The following is a 16,262-nucleotide window of genomic DNA, read 5'->3' on the forward strand; positions in this document are numbered from 1 at the left end:
GATTGCCTCTTTGATATATAAAATGGTGTGATTAACATGTGTTCAACACTTATGCCCACTTGTTCTGGACAATTGGAAAAGCGGTTATGTCGAGCCCTGTTTCTTTTGTTTAAGTTCAGTGCCTTTCTTGAAAAATGGTGTAGCCAGTAATCAAAATTACCTTTTATTTGTACATTTTAGTGATTTAATTGATTTGTTAAACCAAGATTTAATGTATCCTTTACTAAAATGAACCCCCAGTGGAGAAACATGTGCATTGATACTGTAAATTACTTCTTGTTGATGACTAAAAGTTTTAAGTTGATTTTTGTTAAACATGTTTGCTGATGCCAAATCCGCCCCCTAACCTGGGACAGTGGTGTAACAGTACATACAACATAAGAACAGACTATAAAAGTCAGTTGATAAGGGCTTAACTCATCAGATAGATACAAAGCAGAAAAACATCTAACAAATGCTGCAAATTCTGGGAAGTTTTCAATTTGAGCCTTTGATTTGCCTCCGATTTTTACCCGGTGACATGCATAGTAGGAGACATAGAAAGTTTTTTATACGACCACAAAAAATTTTTGCGGTCGTATATTGGTATGACGTTGGCGTCGTAATCGTCGTCCGAAGACACATTGGTTTTCGCACAATAACTTTAGTTTAAGTGAATGGATCTCTAAGGTTCAATACCACAAAAGGAAGGTTGGGATTGATTTTGGGGATTATGGTACCAACAGTTAAGGAATTAGGGGCCAAAAATAAGCATTTTTGTAACTTCCAGACAATAACTTGTGTGTTAGTGTATGGATCTCTCTGACATTGTACCACAAGGTTCCATATCACAAAGAGAATGCTGGGATTGATTTTGGTGGTAATTGCCTCAAAATTTTAGGAATTAATGGGCAAAAAACAAGCATTTTTCTAGTTTCATGACAATAACTTGTGTGTAAGTGTATGGATCTTTCTGAAATTGTACTACAAGGTTCCATATCACAAAGGGAAAGCTGGAATTGAGTTTGGGGGTAATTGCCCAAAACGTTTAGGAATAAGGGGCCAGAAATAAGCATTTTTCTAATTTCCAGACAATAACTTGTGTTCAAGTGTATGGATCTCTCTGAAATTGTACTGCAAGGTACCATACCACAAAGGGAAGGCTGGGATTGATTTTGGGGGTAATTGCCTCAAAATTTTAGGAATTAGGGTCCAAAAAGGGGCAAAAAACAAGCATTTTTCTAGTTTCAGGACAATAACTTGTGTGTAAGTGTATGGATCTTTATGAAATTGTACTACAAGGTTCCATACCACAAAGGGAAGGCTGAGATTGAGTTTGGGGGTGATGAATCATAAGGGGGTTCAATAAATTTGGGGGGGGGGGGTTCCCTTTTTTTCCTTTTTTTTTTCTTTAAAATTTTCCATTTTAAGTTGGTTATTTCTGATCTATATATAAAAGCAAATAATAATGATATGGTTTGATTTCATCAAAAATTGAAATATTGGGGTTCTTTGATATGCTTGAATCTAACCATGTATTTAGATTCTTAATTGTTGGTCCCATTTTCAAATTGGTCTACATTAAGGTCCAAAGGGTCCAAAATTAAACTTAGTTTGATTTTAACAAAAATTAAATTCTTGGGGTTCTTTGATATGCTGAATCTAACCGTGTATTAATTCTAACCATGTATTTAGATTTTTATACGCCCGTCAATTTTTTGACTGGACGTTTTATGGTATACAAATGTCCGGCGTCCGTCCGTCTGTCTGTCTGTCCGTCTGTCTGTCCGGCGTAAACATGTCGCACCGTAACTTGAGAATGACTTATCCAAATTTCATGAAACTTAACATAGTTGTTTCTTATGATGGTCAAACGATCTGTATACTTTTTGGTGAAAATAAGATTAAAACTTTTTGAGTTACGGGACTTAGTAACTAAAACAGGTGTGTGGTTTTTTTTCACATGTCACGCCGTATCTCAAAAACAATTTATGATTATTGCTTAAAACTTTACACACTTCTTAGTTATATTAATCTTAAGATCTGTATACTTTTTGGTGATGATTCAAAATTTTATTTTAGAGATATTGAGTATTTTGTTATAAAAGGGGGAGGGGTTTTTCACATGTCGCGCCGTATCTCAAAAACAGTTTATGATTATTGCTTAACACTTAACACACTTCTTAGTTATATTAACCTTAAGATCTGTATACTTTTTGGTGATGATTCAAAATTTTATTTTTGAGTTATTGAGTATTTTGTAAAAAAAGGGGGAGGGATTTTTCACATGTCGCGCCGTATCTCAAAAACGATTTATGATTATTGCTTAAAATTTTACACACTTCTTAGTTATATTAATCTAAAGATCTGTATACTTTTTGGTTTTGATTCAAAATTTTATTTTTGAGATATTGATTTTTTTTTTTTTAAAAGGGGGGTTTTCACATGTCGCGCCGTATCTCAAAAACGATTCATGATTATTGCTTAAAATTTAACACACTTCTTAGTTATATTAATCTAAAGATCTGTATACTTTTTGGTTTTGATTCAAAATTTTATTTTTGAGATATTGAGTTTTTTGTAAAAAAAAAAAAGGGGGTTTTCGCATGTCACGCCGTATGTCAGAAACTATTTATACTTATTGCATAAAAATTCACACACAAGGCAACGGGCGTATCATGCGCTCATGGCGCAGCTGTTTATTGATTTTTGGGCCCCGTTATCAAATTGGTCCACATTGAGGTCAAAAGGGTCCAAAATTAAACTTTGTTTTTAATACATCAAAAATTGAATTCTTTGGATTCTTTGATATGCTGAATCTAACCATGTATTAAGATTTTGGATATTGGACCATAATAGGTAAATTAAAAAAAAATTAAGTTCTTAGACCACATTCATTCTGTGTCAAAAACCTATGCTGTGTCAAATATTTAATCACAATCCAAATTCAGAGCTGTATCAAGCCTGAATGTCGTGTCCATACTTGCCCCAACTGTTCAGGGTTCGACGTCTGCGGTCGTATCAAGCTGCGCCCAGCGGTGCATTTTATTAGATAAGATTTTAAGGAAATTTATATCAAAAGTATTTTATTAGTAATGTTTGTGAAAAGTTTGAATATCAGTAATGATTTTTATACGCTCGTTTAATTTTTGACGGGACTTATTATGGTATACAAATGTCCAGCGTCCGTCCGTCTGTCTGTCTGTCCGGCGTAAACATGTCGCACCGTAACTTGAGAATGACTTATCCAAATTTCATGAAACTTACCATAGTTGTTTCTTATGATGGTCAAACGATCTGTATACTTTTTGGTGAAAATAAGATTAAAACTTTTTGAGTTACGGGACTTAGTAACTAAAACAGGTGTGTGTTTTTTTTCACATGTCGCGCCGTATCTCAAAAACAGTTTATGATTATTGCTTAAAACTTTACACGCTTCTTAATTATATTAATCTTAAGATCTGTATACTTTTTGGTGATGATTCAAAATTTTATTTTAGAGATATTGAGTATTTTGTTATAAAAGGGGGAGGGGTTTTTCACATGTCGCGCCGTATCTCAAAAACAATTTAAGATTATTGCTTAAAACTTTACACACTTCTTAGTTATATTAACCTTAAGATCTGTATACTTTTTGGTGATTATTCAAAATTTTATTTTTGAGTTATTGAGTATTTTGTAAAAAAAGGGGGAGGGGTTTTTCACATGTCGCCGCAGTATCTCAAAAACAATTTATGATTATTGCTTAAAATTTTACACACTTCTTAGTTATATTAATCTAAAGATCTGTATACTTTTTGGTTTTGATTCAAAATTTTATTTTTGAGATATTGATTTTTTTTTTTTTTTTAATGGAGGGGTTTTCACATGTCGCACCGTATCTCAAAAACGATTTATGGTTATTGCTTAAAAATTTACACACTTCTTAGTTATATTAATCTTAAGATCTGTATACTTTTTGGTTTTGATTCAAAATTTTATTTTAGAGATATTGAGTTTTTTGTAAAAAAAAAAGGGGGTTTTCGCATGTCACGCCGTATGTCAGAAACTATTTATGCTTATTGCATAAAAATTCACACACAAGACGACGGGCGTATCATGCGCTCATGGCGCAGCTGTTTATTTTGTTGCCTGGAACAGATCAGGGCTTTTTGAAATTTGGTAGCCAGTTTCATATGAGCATGCATTATAATGAGTTTTTATGCCCATGCCGTAGCGTAGGGGGCATTAAGCTTTACCCTTTCCGTCTGTACGTCCATACGTCCGTACGTCCCAAAGTTGGTTTCCGTTCAAGATCAGATCAAGTATGAGTTTTGGTGTCGTCACTTTAACTGTTCTAGAGTTATGCCCCTTTACAAATGGAAAAATTGCTGAATTTTTCGTTTCCGTTCTCTAACTTTAGTTTGCCTCGACCAAATGTTATGAAACTTATACACAATGCTTATTACTACATAATACAGGTCAAGTTTGAAATTGGGTGGCGTCACTTTTACAGTTCTTGAGTTATGCCCCTTTACTTGAGTTATGCCCCTTTATAAAGTTAAAAATTGCTGAATTTTTTATATCCGTTCTCTAACTTTAGTTTGCCTCAACCAAATGTAATGAAACTTATACACAATGCTTATTACTACATAATACAGATAAAGTTCGAAATTTGGTGGCATCACTTTTACCGTTCTTGAGTTGTGCCCCTTTATAAACATAAAAATTGCTGAATTTTTCCTTACCGTTCTCTAACTTTAGTTTGCCTCGACCAAATGTTATGAAACTTATACACAATGCTTATTACCACAAAATACAGATCAATTTTGAATTTTGGTGATGTCAGTTTTACGTTTATAGAGTTATGCCCGTTTGCAAATGGAAAAATTGCTGAATTTTTCGTTTCTGTTCTCAAACTTAAGTTAGCCTCAACCAAATGTTATGAGACTTATACACAATACTTATTACCACAAAACTCAGTTCAAGTACAAATTTGGGTAGTGTCACTTTTACCGTTCTTCAGTTATGTGCCTTTATAACTTTATATGATATGCAAGCAGGGGCATCATCTGTGTCCCTTGGACACCATCTGTGTCCATCCATTCCTCGTTTATTTATTATTCATCACTCATCAACTTCCTGTTAACCAAATACTTAGTATTCCTACACATTTTGGCTCATGTTTGAAATTTTAAGTCTAATTTTTCCACAGAAACTACTTTAAATTTTAAAGCAGGATTCTTGTGAGCATGCTATACTGTTTGATGTGTTTTTACTTATCAACTTCCTGTTTAAGGTATCAATTTCTCACAGTTCAACCTGTTTCCTGTTTCCTTTGGACTGATTAAATATTTGCTGTTCTAATTTCAGATGCATGCACTAAGGAAATTGAAATCAGTCAATTTAAGTTTTGCAAAGATCTGACCAGGAAGTATAAGAAATGGAACATATTTCCAATTAAAACTTTTAAATTTTGTTTAAAGGACATGAGGGTGAAAACTTGAAAAGTTAAAATGCTTTTTTCTTTTTCAGTATTGGAACCACAAAGAAAGGAATTGGTCCAACATATTCATGTAAGGTATGCACATCATACCCTTAATTAAGAGAATCTGTTGTTTAATAAGGAAAAAAGTATAATAAAAATACCAGACTCCAAGGTAAATTGAAAAAGGGGAAGTCCGAGTGAAAAACAACTGTCATATACCTGACTTAGTACAGGTATTTTCCAAAGAAAATGGTGGGTTAGACCTGGTTTTATAGCTAGCTAAACCTCCTACTTATATGACAGTTGTTTATAGTTCCATTATATTGACAAAATTGGGTGAGCAACCCGAACAGACATTATAGGTTTATGTGGCAATAATTGGGACCAGCAGCCAAAATTGTATAAACATACATAATCATAACTGACAAAAAAATCAAACAAACATACAAATAAATCTAACATAAAAGGTGTTGCAGTTGTTAGTAAATTTGACAAAGATGCTAACAAAAATTTATTTTTGTTTATACATGTAGTAAGTATACTGACAGACGCTGATAAAAAAGTTTTTGTAGTTGATACATACCTGTCAAGATATGTCAATGACCCTTACGTTTCATTAAGGTATCACTACAGTCTAATGAAGTTTTTTTGGTGAAATTTTTTTTATCACATTATTTTAAAGTATTTATCCATCTGAACGTTTTGTAAAAATCCCAGTGTCATTAAGATGTCACAACAGGGAGTAAATGAATAATTAAATTATGTAAATAAAAGCACATGGTCAATACTTTATATATAAGACCATATGGGAGGAGCTAATCATTCAATCACCTGTTGATACCAAGTGTCCAGTGTTAATCTCTGACCACAAGAAAAATAATGTGGTCTTATTGAACCCCTGAGGAGTTCATGTCTATATATTGGTGAGTTTTGGTAGCTTCTATGGGTCATTCGGATATCTTTGGAAACAAGATTGGAATCTCTCTAAAATTTTCCATCATTTATACAGGTAGTTTTCTGTCTTTGATACAGTCCCTCTATGGATAGGCTACCACGTGACTTGGTATATTTCAACACAGTTCATTTGTAAATTGAAAAGTGAAAAAAAATAAGGACTAGATTGCAGTCAAAAAATCATTTATATTTATGATTTTTGGAACCTATTTGCCTTTTGACGAAACATATGTGTTTTTAGCTCACCTTTCCAAAGGAAATGTGAGCAAATGTGAGCTTTTGCCATCACTTGGCGTCAGTCGTCATCGTCTCTTCGGTGTAAACTATTTCAAACATCTTCTCTGAAACTACTGAACCAATTCTTACCAAACTTAAGCTGAATGATCCTTATAGGGTATCTAGAATAAAGCTTGTTTTATTTACTGTTTCGTAAAAAAAACATAGCCGCCAGGGCTAAAAATAGAACATGGGGGTAAAATGCAGTTTTTGGCTTATATCTCAAAAATTAAAGCATTTAGAGCAAATCTGACATGGGGTAAAAATGTCCAATAGGTCAAGTTCTATCAGATACTTTCAGATGAATCTAACAACCCATTGTTGGGTTGCTGCCACTAAATTGATAATTTTAAGGAAATTTTGCAGTTTTTGGTTATATCTTGAATATTATTATAGGTAAAGATAAACTGTAAACAGCAAAAATGCTCAGCAAAGTAAGATCTACAAATAAGCTTTAAATGACCAAAATTGTCAATTGACCCCTTAAGGAGTTATTGCCATTTAAGGACAAATTTACACAATTTGTTTATCATTTTTTCTAACTTTAAAAACATCTTCTCCTCTGAAACTACTGAACCAATTCCAACCAAACTTAAGCTGAATAGTCCTTAGGGTATCTAGAATAAATTTTGTGTTTTATTTTCTGTTTCATCAAAAAACATGGCCGCCATGGCTAAAAATAGAACATAGGGGTAAAATGCAGTTTTTATACGACCGCAAAAAAATTTTGCGGCCGTATATTGGTATGATGTTGGCGTCGTTCGAAGACACATTGGTTTTCGCACTCTAACTTTAGTTTAAGTGAATGGATCTCTATGAAATTTTACCATAAGGTTCAATACCACAAAAGGAAGGTGGGGATTGATTTGGGGGGTTATGGTACCAACAGTTAAGGAATTAGGGGCCAAAAATAAGCATTTTTGTAACTTCCAGACATAACTTGTGTGTAAGTGTATGGATCTCTCTGACATTGTACCACAAGGTTCCATATTACAAAGGGAATGCTGGGATTGATTTTGGGGGTAATTGCCTTCAAATTTTAGGAAAAAGGGGCCAAAAAGGGGCAAAAAACAAGCATTTTTCTAGTTTCATGACAATAACTTGTGTGTAAGTGTATGGATCTCTCTGATATTGTATCACAATGTTCCATATCACAAAGGGAATGCTGTGATTGATTTTGGGGGTAATTGCCTCTAAATTTATGGAATTAGGGGCAAAAAAGGGGCAAAAAACAAGCATTTTTCTAGTTTCATGACAATTACTTGTGTTCAAGTGTTTGGATCTTTATGAAATTGTACTACAAGGTTCCATATCACAAAGGGAAAGCTGGACTTGAGTTTGGGGGTAATTGTCCAAAACGTTTAGGAATAAGGGGCCAAAAAGGGGCCAAAAATAAGCATTTTTCTAGTTTCCAGACGATAACTTGTGTTCAAGTGTATGGATCTCTCTGAAATTGTACTGCAAGGTACCATACCACAAAGGGAAGGCTGGGATTGATTTTGGGGGTAATTCCCTCAAAATTTTAGGAATTAGGGGCCATAAAAGGGCAAAAAAACAAGCATTTTTTAGTTTCTAGACAATAACTTGTGTGTAAATGTATGGATCTTTATGAAATTGTACTGCAATGTTCCATATCACAAAGGGAAAGCTGGAATTGAGTTTGGGGGTAATTGCCCTGAACATTTAGGAATTTGGGGCCAAAAAGGGGCCAAAAAAAAAGCATTTTTCTAGTTTCCAGACAAAAACTTGTGTTCAAGTGTATGGATCTCTCTGAAATTGTACTGCAAGGTGCCATACCACAAAGGGAAGGCTGGGATTTAGTTTGAAGGTGATGAATCATAAGGGGGTTCAAAAAATTTGGGGGGGGGGATTTTTTTTCCCTTTTTTTTTCTTTAAAACTTTCCATTTTAAATTGGTTATTTCTGATTTATATATAAAAGCAAATAATAATGATATGGTTTGAATAGGTAAATTAAAAAATTTTAAGTTCTTAGACCACATTCATTCTGTGTCAGAAACCTATGCTGTGTCAAATATTTAATTACAATCCAAATTCAGTGCTGTATCAAGCTTGAATGTTGTGTCCATACTTGCCCCAACTGTTCAGGGTCGACCTCTGTGGTCATATCGAGCTGCACCCCAGCGGAGCATTTTATTAACCCGTTGTTAGGTTGCTGCCCATGAATTGGTAATTTTAAGAAAATTTTGCAGGTTTTGGTTATTATCTTGAATATTATTATAGAAAGAGATAAACTGTAAACAGCAATAATGTACAGCAAAGTAAGATCTACAAATAAGTCAACATGACCAAAATGGTCAATTGACCCCTTAAGGAGTTATTGTCCTTTTAAGACAATTTTTCACAATTTGTTCATCTAGTTTGCTTACTTTAAAAAATCTTCTCTATTGAAACTGCTGAATCAATTTCAGCCAAACTTGGACTGAATGAGTTTCAGAGTATCTAGTATAAATGATGTATTTTATAACCTTGTACGTCAAGAAACATAGCCACTATGGCTAAAATGGAACATAGGGGTAAAATGCATATTTTTGATTTTGAAGAAAATATGACACAGATACAAAGAACATTTAAATGGCATTTTTGGAAAGTTTGCTATAGCTTGCTATAGCAAAAACTTTCCTAAGGGATCGGCCTCAAACCGGAAGTGACAGACTATCTTACTTTAGGATGTGTGTTCTACTCATAGATAATGTAGTACTGGTGTTTGACAACTAATTCTAGGAAGATGCTTTTGAAATTTGAGTTTCCTCTATTTTTGATTAGCTTACAGTTTGAATTAAAATGTACTGAATGTTCATCGATAATTCAAATAATTCAACTTCATTTTGAAAATGACTATCACAAACACTACTTCGCGGATCTGCACTGCGCGGAAAGTAAAATCAATACACATCTACACGAGACAGCAGTTTCTACGTTATGCTATTATCGGTTTTCCCCAGACATGCGTGAGATCCATATCAACTAGCCTGGGATCCTGGCCAGCTGCTTGACAGTAGACAAAGTATTAGATTGGGTCAGGATGCCAGGCTGCCATATCAACGGGAGTACTATGATCCCAGTTTCAGGCTTTTCCTCCCGTCCTGTTGAAGAGAAAATAAATACCGTGTTTAAAATATTTCATGAATGAACATTTTTCGACGCTTACTATGATTTTTACTATGTTTATTAAAGACGTAAAAGCCCGAGTGTATCGAAAGTATCCCAGTATCTCATCTCAGCCCACAACAAACTCGGACTATAATGAACTCGGCCTATTACATGATCAGCATCAAGGACTATAATAAAATTCGTAATTATACTACTTGCTATTAAGTCTCCCAAACAAAGTTTGGAGACTTATTGTTTTGCTCAGTTCTTATTATTTTTCTTCTTGAGGTCTATTTAGGGGTATTTTGAGGGGCCAACAGAAGGGAGGGATTTACTATAGAACCCTATGGGATTTATTTTTTTTTTAAATTTTCAAATGACTATAACGTGAAAACAGTAAGTGATAGACACACACGGTTTTCAGTAATGATACAGAATCATAAAACAAATCAAATGAAATATAGCGGGAGTCTATCTGGATCAGCCCCACCCCCTCCTGTTTGAGAACTTTTAAACGGTTGAGATCCCCACCCCTAAACCATATATATTATTGTATGGGACAATAAAACAAGTCATATGAAATATAGGGGGAGTCCATGGATGTCACTCCCACCCCATCCTGTTTTGAGAACTTTTAAACGGTCAAGATCCCCACCCCGAAACCATATATATTCTTGTATGGGACAATAAAACAAATCAAATGAAATAAAAGGCGAATCCCCTAGGGTCACTCCCATCCCCTTCCTGGGAATGACTAATTATGGGAGCTTTGTTTTGGAGACTTCGTAACAGCATCATGTTACAATTATTTCTTGTTTTAAGTAAATTTTTTTTAAAGTCGGAAAAAAAGTGAAACACCCAATCTACACATTTACAACCTATTTGAAATGTTACACATCTACCGTTGCAAACTTTCCACAGGTGCTATCCAGCACTTTTATTAAGCCACTCATTAATATATATTGAAAAGCAAAAATAATCATTGATGAAAGATTTAAGCCAAAATATTACAGGTGAGCCATTCAGGCTCTTGAGAGCCTTTTGTTAATAATGCGAATGTTTATTGAATATCAAGTATAATGATAACGCAATTATATTATTCATGTTTTGAGACAGTCCCTGTACGCGTTGTGTGTGTAGTATTTAATACAACGTGCTATTGTGCATTGTGACAATAAACCTGGGAATAGTTTATTAATATATAATGTCCCAGAGTAAACTGATTATTTCTGAACGTTTACTACGTGATATTTTGTATCTCAATCATAGCCTGGGAAAATATCGGAAAGCATGAAGAAGAAAATTAACAAAACAATATTTCTGTTATAAATATTTATCTTAGGTCGGAAACACAGTGGTTGGAAAGCAGAAAGATACTTAAACAAAAGGATTTTTCTGTCAAAAAAAATTAATTTCATTAATAGATACTAACAGACCAAGAGAATATTCATCAAAATTATTAAGTTATTACTGGACTAAATTTATCCTTAATAGAATATAATTAAAATTGTTATACATCATAACATTGTATTAGGTCGAAGAGGTTTGAACAATGAATACATTTATGAAAATTATATGCAACATATATGAGCACCAATGAGCAGAGATGCGTACACATAAGTTAGTATCTAAACGGTATATAGTGAATGAAAAAATACTTTCGTAGTTTCAATTCACAAGGAATTTAAATCCTTGCATCTCACAAAAAACTTAATTAATGTTTTACAATAATCATAAAAAAATTACTATGTTAATTATTTTATACTGTTTTAGTATGGTATTATAAATCTTTGCTTATATTTTGTATATCAATATATTCATATAATAGAAAGTTAGACTTTAAGAAAAGATTGATTTGATAAATAAAATATCCATCAGAAAATGCATGTCATTTGTGTTTATTGATATTATATTTTAAATTTTCGAAAAAGATTCATTATCAGGAATATATGTTAATTAAATTTCATTTCTTTTTTTGTTATGCCCCCACCGAAGCGGAGGGGGCATTAAGTTTTACCTTTGTCCTTGTCCGTGTACTTGCGTCCCAAAGTTGGTTTCCGTTGTCTGACTTTAGTTTGCGTCAACCAAATGTTATGAAACTTATACACAATGCTTATTACCACAAAACACAGATCAAGTATGAATTTTGGTGTCATCACTTTAACCGTTCTAGAGTTATGCCCCTTTACAAATGGAAAAATTGCTGAATTTTTCGTTTCCGTTCTCTAACTTTAGTTTGCCTCGACCAAATGTTGTGAAACTTATACACAATGCTTATTACCACAAAACACAGATCAAGTTTGAATTTTGGTGGCATCATTTTAACTGTTCTAGAGTTATGCTCCTTTACAAATGGAAAAATTCCTGAAATTTTCGTTTCCGTTCTCTAATTTAAGTTGCCTCTACCAAATGTTATGAAACTTTTACACAATGCTTATTACCACAAAATACAGATCAAGTTTAAATTTTGGTCATGTCCCTTTTACTGTTCTAGAGTTATGCCCCTTTACAAATGGAAAAATTGCTGAATTTTTCTTTTCCGTTCTCTAATTTAAGTTAGCCTTCCAGACCGGGTCTGGAGTATAAATAGCAGCCAATAAGAAAAATGAAGGGAAATTCAAGTTTCTTTGCAGGTTTCATGATTGGGAAGCATTTTTGTGTTTTACTAAATAAATAATATAAAGTTTCACTTGATATTATTCTCATAAGTGCAGTACATACTTTTGAAAAAATATAAGTTAAAACAAAGTGATTTGATAAATTAGTTTTTATGTAATTGTAAAATAAAATTCAGAAGTGGTCAATATTTTGAATTTCAAATGGTTTGATTGACTCACTTGAGGCGGAGCCTTCTAATGTTTGTAAACACAACAGCATGCACATGCTACAGTCTAAAAATAAATGAAAACCCTACCTTTTTGCACAGACAAAATACAATCCTCACATAGATCCAAGAATATTTGCAACTAGATTAATTCCTTCATAAATACAATATACCTCCTCAGAATATTTATAGTTTAAAGAAATTCTCAAAATATGTTTGAAAATGTGTAGATTGGCTTAATGATATTTTTCACAAACTTAATTTGTATATATATAATTATTCCCACATGTAATGGCCTGACCATTAAGTATAACCACGATTGGGCTCAAGCAATAAGACTATCAGGTGCTGACAATTTATTCTCAAACCAATCTAACAAATGGTAAAAAGCTGAAAATACAAAATAAAATACAATTTTACAATGTGTTCAATTAATGTTATAATGTATTGAATGTCAAGTGTAGACAATAGAAAAGTCCATAGAATGCGAAATAAAGCTGCAGTTATTAAAGGTGAAGTTTCCAGTATATCACAAATAAAAGAGTTCAATTATGTGAAGAACGATTTGAAGGCATCAAATACAAAGTTATAAATGTAACTAGCAAAATTCCATTCAATTGCTGTCTCATCAGAGAGAGGTTGGTCCCAATCGACGGTTTCTGATACTATCTTCCTTAGTAGGAGTTTCCCTTGTATAATCACCGGAGCCAAAAATTCAAGAGGGTCGTAGAGACTGTTTATCGTTGATAAAATTCCTCTCCGCGTGATCGGTTTGTTTTCTGATGATAATTGAAATAAGAAGTTGTCAGTGTTGACGTCCCAGCTGAGCCCAAGACTATGTTGTAAGGGTTTGCTGTCGGATTCTAAGTCTAGATCCTTTAGATTTGAAGGCAAATCACTGGCATGAAACGCAGACATAACTTCTGCACAATTAGAGGCGAACTTGTGAAGCCTTAAGTTTCCATATTTTGCTAATGCTTGCTGTGTGTCCTTCATGAGCTTTACAGCTTCCTCCTTTGTAGGACATGACGTAAGACCGTCATCGACATAGAAATCTCCTGTAACAAAGCTAGTCACGTGACTGCCAAACTCTTGTTCTGATGCCTGAGCTGCTTTTCTGAGACCAAGCGTAGCAACGGCAGGTGACGGACTATTTCCGAAAACATGAAGTCTCATGCGGTATTCGACAAGGTTCTCTTTTAGGTCGTTGTCTTTATGCCATAAAAATCTCAGATAATTTCGGTGGTCTTTTCTGGCTACAAAACAGTGAAACATGTGTTGGACGTCTGCAGTTACTGCGACCATTTCTTTCCTGAAACGCAGCAATACTCCTAAGAGATCTTTGGTCAAGTCGGGACCTGTTAACAGGACGCTGTTAAGCGAGACTCTGTTACATTTTGCGGAAGAATCATACACACCCCTAATCTGATAGGGTTTCTTTGGGTGATAGACACCAAACAATGGGAAATACCAGCACTCTTCATGGTCGTCTAACGGTGGAGCGAGCTCTGCATGATTTTGTCTAGGATCTTACTCATAAATGTAAGAAAGTGTTCCCGCTTTACTGGGTTTCTATTCAGACTGGCGTCTAACATATTAGCACGATGAAGAGCTTGTGGTCTGTTGCTTGGCAATGGCTGTCTTGGCACTCGGAACGGTAACAGTGCTACCCAACTTCCTTCAGAGTCCCTCACAAATTCGTTGTCCATCTGCTTCATGAACATTTTGTCTTCATATGACATTCCAGGCTTATCATCGTCCCTTGTTTTTATACGACCGCAAGTATATTGGTATGACGTTGTCGTCGTCCGAAGACACATTGGTTTTCGCACTCTAACTTTAGTTTAAGTGAATGGATCTCTATGAAATTTTACCATAAGGTTCAATACCACAAAAGGAAGGTGAGGATTGATTTTGGGGGTTATGGTACCAACAGTTAAGGAATTAGGGGCCAAAAAGGGGTAAAAAATAAGCATTTTTGTAACTTCCAGACATAACTTCTGTGTTAGTGTATGAATCTCTCTGACATTATACCACAAGGTTCATATCACAAAGGGAATGCTGGGATTGATTTTGGGGGTAATTGCCTCCAAATTTTAGGAATTAGGGGCCAAAAAGGGGCAAAAAACAAGCATTTTTCTAGTTTCATGACAATAACTTGTGTGTAAGTGTATGGATCTCTCTGACATTGTACCACAAGGTTCCATATCACAAAGGGAATGCTGGGATTGATTTTGGGAGTAATTGCCTCCAAATTTTAGGAATTAGGGTCCAAAAAGGGGCAAAAAACTAGTATTTTTCTAGTTTCATGACAATAACTTGTGTGTAAGTGTATGGATCTTTATGAAATTGTACTTCAAGGTTCCATATCACAAAGGGAAAGCTGGAATTGAGTTCGGGGGTAATTGCCCAAAACGTTTAGGAAAAAGGGGCCAAAAATAAGCATTTTTCTAGTTTCCAGACAATAACTTGTGTTCAAGTGTATGGAAATCTCTGAAACTGTACTGCAAGGTACCATACCACAAAGGGAAGGCTTGGATTGATTTTGGGGTTAATTCCCTCAAAATTTTAGGAATTAGGGGCCATAAAGGGGCAAAAAAACAAGCATTTTTCTAGTTTCAGGACAATAACTGTGTGTAAGTGTATGGATCTTTATGAAATTGTACTGCAAGGTTCCATATCACAAAGGGAAAGCTGGGTTTGAGTTTGGGGGTAATTGCCCTAAATGTTTAGGAATTTGGGGCCAAAAAGGGGCCAAAATAACAAGCATTTTTCTAGTTTCCAGACAATAACTTGTGTTCAAGTGTATGGATCTCTCTGAAATTGTACTGCAAAGTACCATACCACAAAGGGAAGGCGGAAGGCTGGGATTGAGTTTGGGGGTGATGAATCATAAGGGGGTTCAAAAAATTGGGGGGGGATTTTTTTTCTTCAAAATTTTCCATTTTAAATTGGTTATTTCTGATTTATATATAAAAGCAAATAATAATGATATGGTTTGAATAGGTAAATTAAAAAATTTTAAGTTCTTGGACCACATTCATTTTGTGCCAGAAACCTATGCTGTGTCAAATATTTAATTACAATCCAAATTCAGTGCTGTATCAAGCTTGAATGTTGTGTCCATACTTGCCCCAACTGTTCAGGGTTCTACCTCTGCGGTTGTATCAAGCTGCGCCCCAGCGGAGCATTTTATTTCAAAGAGTGACGATTGTAAATCTTTCTTTACAGGGTCTGTTAAATTTTCCCAGATGTCAAACTTGCTTGTGCATGGTTGAAAAGTTGATGGGTGTCCTGTAGGTAAAATGTTAGTTATTTTGACGTTTAATTCATAGGGCACGTGCTGCTTGTTATTGCAAATCTCTCCTATCACTACCCAACCCAGTTTCAATTGTTGTGCATATGGAGTTCTGGGTGGTCCTTTGCGCTGGTCAAGGACGTGGTGTGCCTCTATAAGGTCTCTGCCAATTAAGAGAAGAATTTGGCAATTTTCATTTATTGGTGGAATGCTACTTCTGATGAGTTCTTTTAAATGAAGATGATGCATTGTGACTTCAGGAGTAGGTATTTCGTCCCTATTGTTGGGAATATGATCACATTCTATTAGTACCGGAAGGTCAAATTTGTCATTACCATTATTGATTCCATGA

The 16,262-nt window shown here is 34.5% G+C and overlaps 1 protein-coding gene and 3 long non-coding RNA genes across 7 annotated transcripts in view; 1 reads left to right on the plus strand and 3 right to left on the minus strand.

Annotated features, from left to right (window-relative positions):
- Positions 1-16,262, plus strand: part of LOC127698964 (adenylosuccinate synthetase isozyme 1-like) — a 269,886-nt gene that overhangs the window by 69,075 nt on the left and 184,549 nt on the right. For all 3 annotated transcript variants that reach the window (XM_052202747.1, XM_052202749.1, XM_052202748.1), the window contains exon 5: positions 5,494-5,539. In XM_052202747.1, the coding sequence (XP_052058707.1) occupies positions 5,494-5,539 (46 nt within the window). The remainder of the gene's footprint in view (positions 1-5,493; positions 5,540-16,262) is intronic.
- The window catches only part of LOC127699011 (uncharacterized), a 314,933-nt gene that overhangs the window by 43,679 nt on the left and 254,992 nt on the right, over positions 1-16,262 (minus strand). The window lies entirely within an intron of this gene.
- LOC127699032 (uncharacterized) lies at positions 1,888-2,750 on the minus strand. Its single transcript, XR_007981027.1, has 2 exons — positions 2,177-2,750; positions 1,888-2,014 (listed from the first exon to the last, which is right to left on the minus strand). It is a non-coding gene; the product is annotated as an uncharacterized LOC127699032 (long non-coding RNA).
- LOC127699033 (uncharacterized) lies at positions 7,852-15,831 on the minus strand. Its single transcript, XR_007981028.1, has 2 exons — positions 15,767-15,831; positions 7,852-8,790 (listed from the first exon to the last, which is right to left on the minus strand). It is a non-coding gene; the product is annotated as an uncharacterized LOC127699033 (long non-coding RNA).

This window comes from Mytilus californianus, unplaced genomic scaffold (genome assembly GCF_021869535.1).
Source record: "Mytilus californianus isolate M0D057914Y unplaced genomic scaffold, xbMytCali1.0.p SCAF_4, whole genome shotgun sequence".
Classification (NCBI taxonomy): Eukaryota; Metazoa; Mollusca; class Bivalvia; order Mytilida; family Mytilidae; genus Mytilus; species Mytilus californianus.